Source organism: Rhamphochromis longiceps, linkage group LG23 (assembly GCF_057381845.1).
Source record: "Rhamphochromis longiceps isolate RC_006_pf linkage group LG23, R_longiceps_female_GT1.1, whole genome shotgun sequence".
In the NCBI taxonomy this organism is placed as follows: domain Eukaryota; kingdom Metazoa; phylum Chordata; class Actinopteri; order Cichliformes; family Cichlidae; genus Rhamphochromis; species Rhamphochromis longiceps.
In genome coordinates, this window is record NC_140578.1 from 38,387,745 (window position 1) to 38,402,437 (window position 14,693).

General features: G+C 42.9%; 1 protein-coding gene and 1 long non-coding RNA gene across 2 annotated transcripts; both read right to left on the bottom strand.

The window, feature by feature from the left end:
* Positions 1–371: 371 nt before the first annotated feature.
* Positions 372–1,103, bottom strand: LOC146642530 (uncharacterized). The gene is made up of 3 exons (XR_014909656.1): positions 1,074–1,103; positions 592–657; positions 372–469 (listed from the first exon to the last, which is right to left on the bottom strand). It is a non-coding gene; the product is annotated as an uncharacterized LOC146642530 (long non-coding RNA).
* Positions 1,104–1,196: 93 nt separating this feature from the next.
* LOC146642531 (uncharacterized) lies at positions 1,197–3,506 on the bottom strand. Its single transcript, XM_085398044.1, has 2 exons — positions 2,641–3,506; positions 1,197–1,212 (listed from the first exon to the last, which is right to left on the bottom strand). The coding sequence occupies exons 1-2, from the start codon at positions 3,504–3,506 to the stop codon at positions 1,197–1,199; spliced, it is 882 nt and encodes a 293-aa protein (XP_085254170.1).
* Positions 3,507–14,693: the final 11,187 nt, after the last annotated feature.

Consider the following 14,693-nt stretch of genomic DNA (forward strand, 5'->3'; position numbering starts at 1 on the left):
CCTCACGCAGGTAGACAGGAAGGGCGTGGAGAACGGTAGTGCGCTTGGTGTGGATATCATCGATTTCCTATTGCCAGATAAAAACAGAATTGTATATACTGGTGAGTTTACTGAACAACAACAACAACAGTCAAATCAGAACATATGTCCACAAATAACCTGTTCACATCTTTAATACAGTCAGACAAATAGCAAACACAAAGTGGAGTAATAGCAAAATTCAAAAAGCTCATTTAAATCATTGAACCTGTCCAATGTTCCAATAGTTCAACCTATGAAATGTGTAACAATCTATTATTACCTGTTCATTGTGAATTCTTAGAATTTCAGCCAGGGCATCTACTGTCTTCCCAGTTTTTGATACCTTCTGTCTGAATAAGGTCATCAGTCGAGGAAGATGGCGGTCAAGTTCAGCGTAGAATGTATTGGGCAGGTTCTGATTTGTAATCCGCTGAAACTCTGCATACAACTACAGCAGAAGGACAATACAGTTCAATTTGAAGAATCTCGCACACCTTTATAAAGCAGCAAAAAGCTGCCACATGAGTATGAATTACAATTTTCAATTTAAAGAGAGCTGATCCATATTACCTCAGACTCCATTTTTAGAGCAGGCCAGAGGTCCAAGAGCTCCTTCACTCCTTCACAACCCTAACCCTGCACATATAGTTTAAAATATAGTGTTTCTAACAAGAAAACGGCTTGAAAGCACTCTCACTGCAGACAGGTATCTCCGCTGTGTAACTGCAGGGACAACGGGCTTGTTTGGACCCAAGTATTCTGAGTCATGAGAGGGGGTTTAAAAATTTAGAGAGATTAAAACACTTTGTTTCATACTAGGCGACCGGGCGCTACCTCTAGAATAAGTAGTATCTAACTTTTTAAACAGCCTGCGACCCTCATTACAACAACTTAATGCTAGCTCTGCAAGTGCAAAGTTTCCTTCGGGGAGAGCAGCAAAGCACATAAAAAACACGGACCCGACATTTCTGCTATTCTTTTCGAGACGCACCCAAAATACAACTAAATATTCGTATTTTAACAGTAAACTAATATCAACATTGAAAACTTACTGTAAGTCCAGTGATGCTAGTTGCTGCCGTTAGGTCCAACTTTCTCCAGTCGTCGGTGTTGCCTCTTTGGTGCTGTTCCCGCCCATATACCTTTACTTCTTCTGTGTTTCGTATTAATGCTCATTAGCGCCGCCTTCCGCTTCGGAGGGTGAATCAGAGATTAACTCGGAATAAAAGTTGATTCCTGCAGCTGCTCAATACTTACGGAAAAAATTAAAAATATATATACATTGATAAAACAATGAATATTAAAATAAATACATTTTGTCTTCCACTAATGCATTTAAGACAATTTGATTTTACTTATTTGGTGAAACACTTTGAGATTTTATTGTATTTTAGCATGTGCTACATAAATTAAGTTTATTATTAAATCCTACCTACTTGAAACAACAAAAATAACAGGACTTTACCATTCTTATATGTCCTAACTTAACTGTGTTACGTTGTGCTTAAGTTATGATTTTAAGTGATGCTTACTTAATATAGAAATAGTTCAATTCAATCAAATATTATTAGTTTCATTTACTCAAAAAGAAGAACATGTTACACGAACTTGACCAGAACGGGAAACAAAACAAACAACAGAAAACACAGGAGCACATGACCATAGTCCAAATAAAGTTCAGGGGGCCGACCCAGAGCCCACAGGCACAAGAGTTCACGGGTCACACGGTCGGGGGGCCGACCAGGCGGGTGGCACAGGTGACAGAGCTGGTCCGGAGGCCGGCCGCGCGGAAGGCAGCGGCGGCGGCGGCGAAGGAGACGACGGAGCAGTTCAGGAGGCCGGCCGCGCGGAAGGCAGCGGCGGCGCATCAGTGTCAGGCGCACTGGCTGAGGCCCGGTGGACACAGGACCAGACGAGGCTGAAGACTCTGATGAGGCCGGACCAGACGAGGCTGAAGACTCTGATGAGGCCGGACCAGACGAGGCTGAAGACTCTGATGAGGCCGGACCAGACGAGGCTGAAGCACAGGCTGGAGCTGCAGCAGACGAAGCACAGGCTGGAGCTGCAGCAGACGAAGCACAGGCTGGAGCTGCAGCAGACGTGGACGAGGCTGCCGGTGGAGCAGCTGGTGGCTGAACGGGCCCCTCGGACCCTCCAGCGGAGACAGGAGGCTGAACGGGCCCCTCGGACCCTCCAGCGGATGAGGTAGATGGCGGCGTGGGAGCCGCGGAGTCCTGGATGAGCTCATCCGAGCTCCCAGCAGGAGCTGATGCAGAGCCAGGGAGATTTGGGACCCCTGGCTGAATGTTAAGCTGACCAGCGGACCATACTGCTACCGGGGACTGGGCTACAGGAGCTACTGGGGCCTGCGCTACAGGCGGCACCGGAGCTACTGGGGCCTGCGCTACAGGCGGCACCGGAGCTACTGGGGCCTGCGCTACAGGCGGCACCGGAGCTACTGGAGACTGAACTGGGGGTGACACTGGAGACTGAACTGAGGGTGGCTGCGAGGGAGCTAACTGAACTGAGGGTGGCTGCGAGGGAGCTAACTGAACTGAGGGTGGCTGCGAGGGAGCTAACTGAACTGAGGGCGGCTGCGAGGGAGCTAAATGAACTGACCTGGGAGGAGAAACACGAGCAGGAAAAGGAGCAGGCTCAGAAAAAACTGTCCGAGAAATGGCAGGCTCAGGGTCGACAAAAATGGCTCTATCAAAAATGAACCCGCCGTCCACTTCATGTTTTGTGGTTTTAGCATTGTCCGGTTTATGGCGGCGGGCGCGCCGCCTCCTTCGAGCAGAGGAAGCTGGCGCGATGGGCGCTGATGGCGCCAACACAGAGGGTGACGTAGTGGTGAGTTCCCCGTCGTCCGCCCCCATCCTTGCCAGAAATGAGGCAGGCGAAAAATAGCCTAAGCGGATCGGAGACGGCGAGCGGCTGGTAGGCTGTGCAGCAGGTGAGAGGTCCTCCTCCGGGATGAGCCAGGGTTTCCACCGGAGCTCGTCCTCCCGATAAGCCCGTAACACCTGCTGCCGCTCTTCCTCGCCAAAGTCTATGGCTTCCGTTGTCTCCGTGCGCCACGCCGTGCGGCCAGACCGCGGTGAAGACGCGGAAGCCGGCGGGTTGCGGGCGGAAGGTGTGTCAGTGGCGAGCCTCACCGTTCCAACTCTGACCGCTACTGGCTCATGAGACAGCGGCGATGACACCCGTTCACGGGACGGAGGTGTGGGTGCTGAGGCGGCATTCAGGACCCTCTGGGCCAGTGCACGGGCACGAAGCTCCTCCTTAAGGGGGCCCAGGGAGTCAAACGCCTCGACGAGGTGGGGGAGCTGTCGCAACCGTGGCTCCCGCAACAAAACGGCGTCCACGGCCGCCAATCCTGTGGAAACCACACTTGGATCCGCGCATCCGATGATGCGATCCATAATGCGGCAGAGCCGGTTCAGCTCCTCCCCTACCTCCTCTGAAATGTCCGCTGAGTCCGACATGGTCGCGTCGTCCTGGAGGTCCGCGGAGGGGTTGTGAACTGCTGGGTCCATATCGTGGTCGCGTTCTTCTGTCATGATTTGCTGTGTGGCAGGCAGGATGAGGACCCAATCGCAAAACTCACACACACGGGGATGAACTCAAAAAACACAGCTTTATTGCTGGCCACGAGAAACAATACAAAACTAAACTGGGAAAAACTAACATAAAGCTCACCAAGGAACACAGGGGAATCACACACAGCATGAGGGAGAACGCGACGCCGAACAGAGGGAGACGCAGACAGAAATACACAGAGGGTTAACGAGGAAAGTGGGAACACACGGGGAACACAGGTGACACTGATAATCATAACGAGACAGGGCGGGGTGAACTGAACATGACATGTACGGGCGTGAGAGTCACAAAGTAAACAGGAAGTGCACAGAGGTTCAGACAGGAGGAGAGAGAGCACGGGGAAAACACAGACATAACGGGCTGGGGAAACATGAAACAACCACGAAGGGAGACGAGGGCTCATAGATACATAGAGGGCACACAGGGGGAAGAGAGAGCACGGGGAGAACTTAGACATAATGGGCAGGGGAAACATGGAATAAAACATAAGGAGAGACGAGGGCTCACAGATACACAGAGGGGCACACAGGGGGTAAAAGCCATGAAGGGAAAACACTTAGGGAACAACACAACAGGGCAACTCAGAAAACATGGCCTAAGCAAGGAACAAAATACAAAAATACAAGGAACTAAGAATACTGGGCCCACATGGCCCAGGACCATGACATACAGTGTAGCCAGCATCAAGGGCCAGTCAGTGCAATACATTTTATTTTGTACAATGATATCTTGGAGCATCAGTGATGGCACAATATAACTGTCACAATCTAGTAGCAGGAACTCAAGCGCAGAGCGGTAGGCGTCTCCAAAAACAGTTTATTTACAGCAACAGTGCACGATATATACTGTGAAGGGGAATCCAAACTCCAGGGAATCACAGGGAAGCTCTCTCACACTCGCTCACGTCTTCTTGCCCAAACTCACACATGTTCACACGACTGAGGGGTCACAGGTACGGGGAGGAAAGTCTGTCGCAGAAGAGAGGGAAGTCACACACAAATCACGAATCACAGGTTCACAAGAGCTGGGAGAAACACTAACGTGTAGTACAATCATCCAGCGACGAGAGGATCTGTCTTCCAGCATCAAATAGTGCTCCTGGGTGATGACCGCTGATTGTTGACAGGTGTATGGGGCCAAGGGCGGGATCCCACAGTGAGCTCAGCAATAATGTTGTGATTAACTTAACTTGTCATGTCATTAAAGAGAAATCTGAAAGCAAGCATTTGGGCCATGTGCCAATGCAGGGATTGCAGCATTGACTTTGTCATGTGGGAGCAGGCAAACCTAAAGAGCTTGAAATTTGCAGGTTTCTGTTGTTGAAGGCCCCGCTGACCTGACAAAGTACCTTTTCCCATCCTGTCATAGGCAGGTCGTTAATGGAGATAACTGAGACAAATTATGTTTCTAGACAAAAAAATGCATAATAGCCAGCATGAAGCTTGTTATTATGGATTATATAATGAATGAGAAAAACACGTCTGCCCTCATAAGTCCATATAACAATACATTTGTAAGGGTGCATAAACATGTATGTATAGGTGTAACACATTCTATTACAGGTGTCATGGATCCAAACCATGTTTTAAATGTTTGCTATTAGCAATAATTGAGACAGCGTGCACAGATTAACAGACATTAAAATCTTTTTGTTTATAATTCCACTGATTTTAATAAGATCCCGAACTCCACGAGGCAAATCGAACCATGACAGAGCCTCGACTGTGTTTATAGATGGTAGTAGACACTTACTGTTGTACCTTTCTCCTGATGTCCTCCATACATACATGATTAGAATCAAAATTTTCAAATCTAGAATCAGCACTCTGTTGCTGCTGATGTCAGGGTTGAAGATTGAGTGGACTCAGGCGCGGAGCTCAGAATAAAGGCAGTGTGTTTATATACAGTCAATCAAGGTTGACAACAGTTAGAATGTGCAATGATTGATTGATTGATTGATTGATTGGTTGATTGATTGATTGATTGATTGATTGATTGATAATACTCTATTCATCCCGAGGGAAATTGGGTTAAGGCTGCCAGCCGTGCCAGCGCCATCTTACCCTTCCGACCATACATACATTACACAAAAACATCACATGGGGAAGACAGGTCAGAGAGGTATAACAATGGAAAATGCACCACATGAGGAAAGATAAGGAGAAAAAAAATAACTCCCCCCAGACTGAGCTCCAACAGGGAGAAAAAAAAAACACCTCTGCACATAGCACATGAAAAAACTCTTAATACACCAAAGAAACACATGACAAGCAACAGGGGTGGATAAAGGGTGCAGCATCGGAAGGGAATAAGCATCGAAGGCTTTTGGAAAGGGAAGGGGGGATGAGTGTGTGCATATCATTGTATATGATTGTGTGTGCGTGTCCAGAGTTCAGCTGAGACAGTCTCCTTCGCCCTGCTAGGCTAAGTAAACAGTCTTCCAGCCAACCCAGGTTGCCTTGCATGGAATGGGAAGGAACAGACTAAACACAGTCGTTATCAGGGTGTTGTTGTTCAGCTCCAGCCTTGAGACTGCAGCTGGCGCCAAAGGGGGTATCCGCATGAAGTGATGGTGCTTTTTACTTTAGTGCGAACAGCTCATATGAATTTCAAAGCAGTTCTACAGTCCAACACTGGTCTCTCAATCTCCCGTTGGAGAGCCGCGAGCTTCGGCATACTTGCGTTCTGTGATGTTGTCATTTCTTGTGCTCAAGGAGCCGATTTATGAGAACTCATGGCAGTGTGCCTCCCAGAGATGTCATCCAATTTGCGCCCAGAGATGTTATTCCGACCTAGCCCTTCCGAGATGTATCCAGTCTGCAGTCAGAGATCTTATTCTGAGTATTCACAGCAGCCGTAGCCTCTCCAAGATCTTATCCGTGCTGACTCAATGAGCCCATTTTGAGAAACTCACGCCTCTCCCATCAATAATGATATTAGGTGCGTCCTCCTGTGCTCAGACTGTGCATGGTAGTGAGTGCCCGTCTCTCCTCCGAGTGCTTCCTTGTGCTAGTGAATCCTCCGTCCCAGTTCCTAGTTGCACACAGACAATAGCAAGGATTAATACATTGAGCAGTGAACACTGAGCGAACGCAAGCGGCAAGTAACACTGCAGGCTTAGTGCAATACTCCAGCGCTGTCTGTCGCTCAGCCACACCATTAAATAGCCTTGCCCAAGATGGTGGATGATAGGCAGCAGCTGGTGAAGAATTGATTGCAGGTGAGGCATCTCAGGGCAACTGCACTTCTGGGTCGGAGGTCCCTTGTTGCTAGGCAACCTCCGTAAACACCGCAGCGGAGCTGGAGGGAAAAACAGAGCGAGAGAGGAAACACACACACACACACACACATATACACACAGGCAGGTCGACTGGTCGGGGCACCGTCCGACCCTGACAACTGATCTTTCTGTGCAGTTCTTGTCTACTTTGACATACCATCATTGAGAGTATTTCATCAAGCAGTCGATAGCTCGACTAAAGGGCCAGATGCATCTTACAGATCCTGTGTCAGCTCTTTACTGAATTTTCTTTTCTATGTCTTCAGTACTTTCAGATACTGTTCATGTCTTTTGGTCCCTAGTTTCCTCAATTATTTTAAAGGCTGCACACTCTGTCATGATTGGCAACTTTTCACTGAATGACTCAACAAAACCATTTTATGCCTGTAAAACGGTGTTGTCTTTGGCATTTTTCCTAACTCGTCAAAAGAACTTGGAAATGGAAACAACTTTGTTTTTGTTACGTTAACAAAGTACTGAAGATACTTTAAAAGTCATTCCTGCTAAATTCATTACTTGTGTTGGGTGCCTTTTTAGAATGCTGTAATGATTTATTGATCAATGTTATGTGGCTTAACAAACAAAGAAAAGAAAAGAAAAACATACAAACAAAACCTGGAGAACAATTGTTCTATTGTTCTTTAACCCTTTAAGACCTACCATAGAACCAAATTCCGCCAGAGCTGATATTATATTTTTACATGCCGTGGAGCCATTTTTGGGAGCATTTCAAGTTGCTATACATCAATACAACCATTGCAGCCTAAATTTTAATAATATGTCTGCATTAAGTGCATAGTCATTACATAAATTGCAAAAAAAGTGCAATAAACTACAAAAAAATTGAAAATCGTTTTTGTTTTTTTAACCTATATTTCTAGTTAGAGAAATTTAAGAGGCTTATCCCTCAAAACTGTAAATACAAAAAAGTTGCACAAAATAGTTTCCCACCACAGGGAATTTATTTTGAGTGCCTTCATAGTTTTATTTTTGAAATACACCAATTTCTATACACTGCAGGAAAAACGAAAATAAATATTATAGTGCAAATTTGCAAAAAAAACAGCATATGCATTTAAATAAACTATTTCCAGCAGTGCAATATGAGTCCTAAGCATCTCAGAAACGACACAGAAAGTCATAAAGTCAAATATAACTTTATTATTTTTTTTGCACTAACTTGTCTTGTAGCACCTTGGTTCCTGGAGGAACGTTGTTTCGCCTCACTGTGTATTTTTAAACTGTATATGGTTGAAGTGACAATAAAGTTGAACTTGAACTTGAACTTGAACTTGAAAAACACCAGTATAGGCTCATGAGGCCTTGATGGTAAAAAACTACATTTCCGCAAAATGACGTCACTTCCGGTTTCGGGCAGGTCATGGCGGACATGTGATAGTTCGCGCTGATGGATGTAGGAATGTTACAAACAGCTGATCGGATCGGCAAAGCCTGTTTCTGGAATATTATGTTTTTGTTGCTGCAAGTGCTTTTTATGCAGTTTTTCCAAAGCTTTATGTGGAAGGAAACTGTGACTTAGGACAAGCTGATGGCATAAGATGTAAGTACAACTCCTCCGGTTTCATATGCAAAAATAATTATTGTGCTAGCTCACGTGGTTGCAGTGCTACCGGGATTTAAAAATAGTTACGCAAAACGGAGCATGCCTGCTCTGACCGGTTTTAAAGGGTTAAGCAAAAATTATGAGAAAGTCTGGGTTCCTGGAGGCAAAATAAAAAGTGGTTGCTCAAGACTTTTACACAGTATGTCTATGTGTGACACTTGGTTCCAGTAGCATCATGGTTTGGGGCTATTTTGCTGCTTCTGGTCAGTGAGGAAACTAATTCTAACTTACAGCAGAAAATTGTGAAAAAAACATCAAAAACATCTGTCTGTGAACTGAATCTCAATGCTCTGCGAAAGAGTGACTGAAGAATTAAAGATGTTGTTTTCAAATTGCAAAGCCAAAGTCATGACCTTAGACCCAATAGAAATGTTTTGGAAGGGCTTGGAGTGAGCAGTTAATGTGAGAAAAACCAAGAACATCCCAAAAGCACAGGAATTTCAACAAGCCAATGTGCTGGATGGATCAATAGTGAAATCTTTAGTTGTTGTTATTGCTGAAAGCTGAAAATACTGAAAGCAATTCCGTTCACATGGTTTTTCCTCTCCCAGGTTACAGTACATGTCCATCAGATCATCAGTAAATAAATGACAAAGTGTATTTTTTTTCATTTTGTTGTTCTCTCATTCTACTTTTAGAGCTTGTGTAAGAAATCATTTTTAGGTAACATAAAGAAATATACAGGATTCACAGTCGTCGTCCCCCGCCGCCATGCAACTCTATGGCTTGTGCATTTGTGTACCCAAGTCATTGTATTCTGCAGTTATTTGTCAGCAATACTGGATTCAAATCAGTCTCCACTCAAGGCAAAACTGTATTCCCAGAGGGGAAAAAACGTTAAAATGAGAGGAAAATCTCTAACAAGCAGTTAAATCTAACTGGTTTTGCATGATGGATTGACTAATGGAAGATGGAAGGCTCATTAACACATTAAGTCCAAACATCTTCCAGTCGTCGACACAAGCGACGGCGGAATAAAAAGTTAACACATGGTGTAAATCATGAACATATGGAGAGGAAGAGAATCAGTAGGAATGAGTGGAAGTGGTTGTATGTAAGCTGCAGTGCACTTTCCCTCCCATTTTCCCTTCCCACTGATAGATTCAATAATAACTTGATATACCTAAATTGTAAGTCCCATAGTTCATATTCATGCTCTCTGTCTGTCATAGCCATGAATACATGTATATTTCATTTAAATAATTTAGTTTTGGTTAAAAAGAAGTGTTTCATTCATTTTCTTTAGAGATAAATTTGAAAGTATAAGCATTGCCACGGGATGAAGGTAAAAGTTGTGTGCCTCATGTTTGTGCGACGTCATGCTATGCTTGTTTATGGACAAATAAATGAGGCAGGCTCTGAAGCTGGGGGGCAGAGCCCAGGCTTGTCAATCATTCATGAGCGTGCTGCTCTCGACTTGCCACATGTTGGAAATGTATCTGAACTTAAACATGAATTATGAATAAATATGAAAGTTGGGCCTTTAATTTCCACACAGAGATGGTTTTTTTTGTTTGTTTGTTTGTTTTTTCAAAGAGGTGTTTCCTGTTTTCATATTGCCAAAAATGTCTGTCCTGTGGTCCGTGTCCTGCATATGAAACAGATAGTGACAGTGTGAAAATGACTCACTGTTTTTTTTCTGATGAAAGGTTTACATCCTGGGTTATGACCTGAGACTATTTTTAGTGGTGTGCAGACTTTGATTCTACTTTACTCTATTATACCTCCCATCCATTTTCTGACAGGTTTCATATTACAAGAAAACAAGATTTTTTTTCCCTCAGAAAGATATTCTTTTTTTTTTCATCTATAAATCAAAGAACCCATCCATAGAGTGGCTATCTTTGTAGTGATGTTTTCTGGATTTGTCAGCATCCCTATTATGTTACCAGTGTTATTAAATCTTGTGCTCTAGTCTGGAGCTGTAATAGCTTCCTGATATCAAGCTGTGAGTTGCTCGCTTTTTGAAACACATGAGGTGGCTTAAGCCCTTTCATGTCAGTAATTATAGGATGAATAATTATAAAATATTTGGAATTGCTGTGGCATGGTAAAATTAAAGTAAAATGGCTGAAAGTATGTGTGGACAAAAGGAGAATTATTATGAACAACTGAGACCTTTCAAAAGAACTTTGATGTTGGAACAACAGCCCACGACCACTCTTTTCTTCATTGGTAATTGATATGAACTGTAATTGCAATCAAATAGTTCCTATATTTGAAGGTGGTGCACCTTTCCCAGAATACAAATTGGTTAATGTTAATTTCTATATTCATATGAAAAGAAAATTGCAGATGAAACACAGTTTCATACTTAAATGAAGATTGTGTTTCTATAATGTTTTAGTGACCAAAGTGGTGTCACTTAAGATGTCCTTATATTTTGTTGTGATATTGAACAATACAATTTTTTTTCCTATATTTATCAATCTTGCAGTCCTATAATTTTGTTTTTTAATAGAAACTTGTGATATATGTATACATAAATATACATTCACTGACCACTTTGTTAGGTGAACCTGTTTGTTAATGCAATCAAATAATCTAACATGGCAACATGACCAAGACAACTTGCTAAAGTTCAGCATCAAAAAGGGGAAGGAAGGCGATTCAAGTCAGTTTGAATGTGACTGTTTGTTGGTGCCAGATGTGTTGGTGTGGGATTTTCACACACAATCATGGGGTTTAGAGAGAATGGTTTGAAAAAATTCACATATCTATAATATCCATAAAAATACCTTTTTGATGCCAGAGGTCATAGAATGAGCATTTACTGCTTTGAGCTAATAGTCAATTATCAAGTCACCCCTTTGCTCCATCCAAGGGCCGGCCAGAGAGGCTAGCTACCAGGCCACACCAGTCTCCACCTCCAGCCAGAGAGGCTAGCTGCCAGGCCACTCCAGGCTCCACCACTAGCTAACGAGGCTACCTGCTAGGCCACGCCGGTCTCCACTATCAGCCACAGAGGGTAGCTTCCAGGCCACGCCAAGCTCCACAATCAGCTAAGGAGGCTAGCTGCCAGGCCATGCCGGGTACCAACACTAGCCAGCTAGGCTAGCTGCCAGGCCACACCGGGCTCCACCACCAGCCAGAGAGGCTAGCTGCCAGGCCACGCCTGACACCAGCACCAGCCAGCGAGGATAATCGCCTGGCTCTACTGAGCTCAACCACCAACCAACAAAGCTCATAGGCAGGCCGAGCCTCACTCCACCAACAGCCAGTGAGGTTAACTGCCAGGACAGGCCTGGCTTCGGCAACCCTCGAGGGTGCTCGCAACCAACGGGCCTTAGCACCGACAAGATGCCGCCTAAGAAGAGCAACGTCAACGAGGAGGAACTGGAGGACATAAAGAAATTCCTAAACTTTATGTCAGAAGAAATAACAACCATTGCAAAACAACAAAAACTGATACTTAATTTAATGGAAGATATTAAAGAACTAAGTAGGCAGAGCGAGGAAAAGGACAGGAAGATCGCTATGCTGGAAGGATGGGTGTCAGATATGGAACAATATTCGAGAGTAAATGATGTGATAGTGACGGGACTGGAAACCAAGCATCAGACATATGCACGGGTAGCAGTGTCAGAGAGAGGGGAGCCACCTGAGCAAGAGCTACTCTGCTTGGAAGAGCAGGTAATGGGCTTCTTCAAAAGCCAGGGTATCGAAATGGACAGTAAAAGTATTGAGAGATGCCATCCTCTGCCAAGGTAAAACAAAAATCAAATAGCTGACATTATGATACCTTTTGTTAATAGAAAACAGAAAAAAGAACTGCTTAAGCAAGGAAGAAAGCTAAAAGGTACAGATGTTTATTTAAATGAACACCTAATCGAGAAAAATGCAGACATTGCAAGACAAGCAAGAATATTAAGAAAATAGAAGAAAATACAGTCATCTTGGACGTCAGATTGTAAAATATTCATTAAGTTAAATGGAACACCAGAGAAGGCAAAGGTTCTAGTCATGAAAGAGATGTCGGAACTAGAAAAATATAACTGATAAATCAGAATGCAAAGCAGTGCTAAATATGATGGGACCGTCTAAGTTACACAACCAACTCAGATGTCTGACAGTTTTCAACGAATAACTCATATAGATATTGAAAATAAGACATTGGTGTATGACAGCAACATAGATCCTGATTGTAATTTCTTTAACAATAAGACAAATGAATGACATTATTATACAAATAAACAATTTAAAAAGAAAATCACGGTAGAAAAGGGTATAACACTGGTTCACTTTAACAGTCGAAGCCTATATGCAAACTTTCAATACATCAAAGAATACATAACACAGTTTAAACAGCCATTCAAGGTGATAGCCATATCAGAGACCTGGATAACTCCTGGAAAGGAAGAAGACTTTGAGATACATGGATATGAATTCCTTCATTTAGACAGAAACAACAAAAAAGGAGGTGGGGTGGCACTTTACATTGATAAAAACCTAAAGTACAAAAGAGTTGGAAGAATGACGACTGTTATTGATGGAATGTTTAACAGTGGAAATAAATATGGAAAAAAGGAAAAACCTAATTGTCAGTTGTATATACAGAACACCGGGATCAAAGATTGAGATATTTAAGGATAATATGGAGGACTTATTTACAAATCTAAATCAGATGTAATGTTTATTTATTAAAATAATGTTTATTTGTGGGGACTTTAATATTGACTTATTGAATCCAAATCATAATAAGAGTACAGAAGAATTCAATGATCCCATGTATAGCATAGGTACGTCATGAGTTTGCTTCTGCTTTTGTGGTTTCGACCTGTTATAGGTGAGTTCTCCTTTTCCCTGATAGATTACATCAAGGTTTAGAAACCTTAATAAGACCCTTTTTTGGAATGGTTTCCATGACAACGTGAATAAATAACAGAGCTCAACAAATAAAAAAAGTCTTCACTCTTGCACCAATGTAAGTCAGTTCTACCGGCCATTTTCCTGACTTCTCCCTAAATACAGCATGGAAAGAAACATAACCCAGCTCACTGATATTTTCCTTCAATAAGACATGAAAGAAGGTTAGAGCTGTTAAGTCCAGAGAACCTATAAAAGGGCCTCTTCTTTTATTTTTATTTTACAGCGATGAATATGAGTCCATCGGTTTATTTTATGGTAACTTCAGTCAGCATGGAAATAAAACCATGAAGACGGAATCGGGGCTCAACTCGACTCGAGCGTTGGTGTGAAATTGATGCTATTCCCCAGAGGCTTTATAAAATAAGGACTTTTACATGACATTGCTACCATAATGGGTTTTAATATTTGGCAGCAGTTAGCTGTTCTCAAAAGCTGTGTTTGAATCGTTAGCTGGACTCAAAAGGATGCAATTATGCTCTCAGTACATTTTTATCAGAAACTAGTTGTGAGATCAACACTATTGTGTAAACATTTACCTGAACAGTAAAAAATTCTGCAGGCACAAAAACTATAGCACTTGCTACTTTTTAGAGATTTCTTCGAAAAAAAAAAAAGAAGAAGAAAGAAATTGTATCCTGGTGGTTGAATCAGTTAAAGAAATTGAGAAGGCATTTCTTTTATGTCAATAGGTGGCTCTAGCCTAAACATTAACCCTATTTGGTTGCCAAGAACCACCATTATTTTTCTAATACTAATTATCATGTGCACAAAAGAAGAAATCTTGGTATTGGACATGAGTTTAATGCTCGTTTTCCATAAGTTGCCCTGTATTGACTTTCTTTCCTGGTGAAATTGTTGTGTAAACAAACTGACAGTAGTAAATCGAATCTACTATTAAATTCATTATGCAATTATATAATAGTCTCACATCACATAATGCTATCCGGTCGTTCAGTCTGACGTCACTAGCCGTGTCTGGACCTAAACTCCGCTGCAGGTCCATATATCAAATGATCACTATGGCATTACTTAGAGTTGAAAAACTGTCTAAAGTCTTTCATCTTTAATAAAATGATCAGCGTTCTGCTCTACCAGGTGTAACAATTGAGTTTAACATCCAGACATCCATGAAAACGGAATTTATGACATTTAACGGAGTTAGAAGTTAGCAGGGTGTTAGCTTGCTAGCTTCTATCTAAATACAATATAGCAGAGGTGGGACCAAGTCATTGTTTTGCAAGTCTCAAGTAAGTCTCAAGTCTTTATCCTCAAGTCACAAGTCAAGTCTCAAGTAAAGTC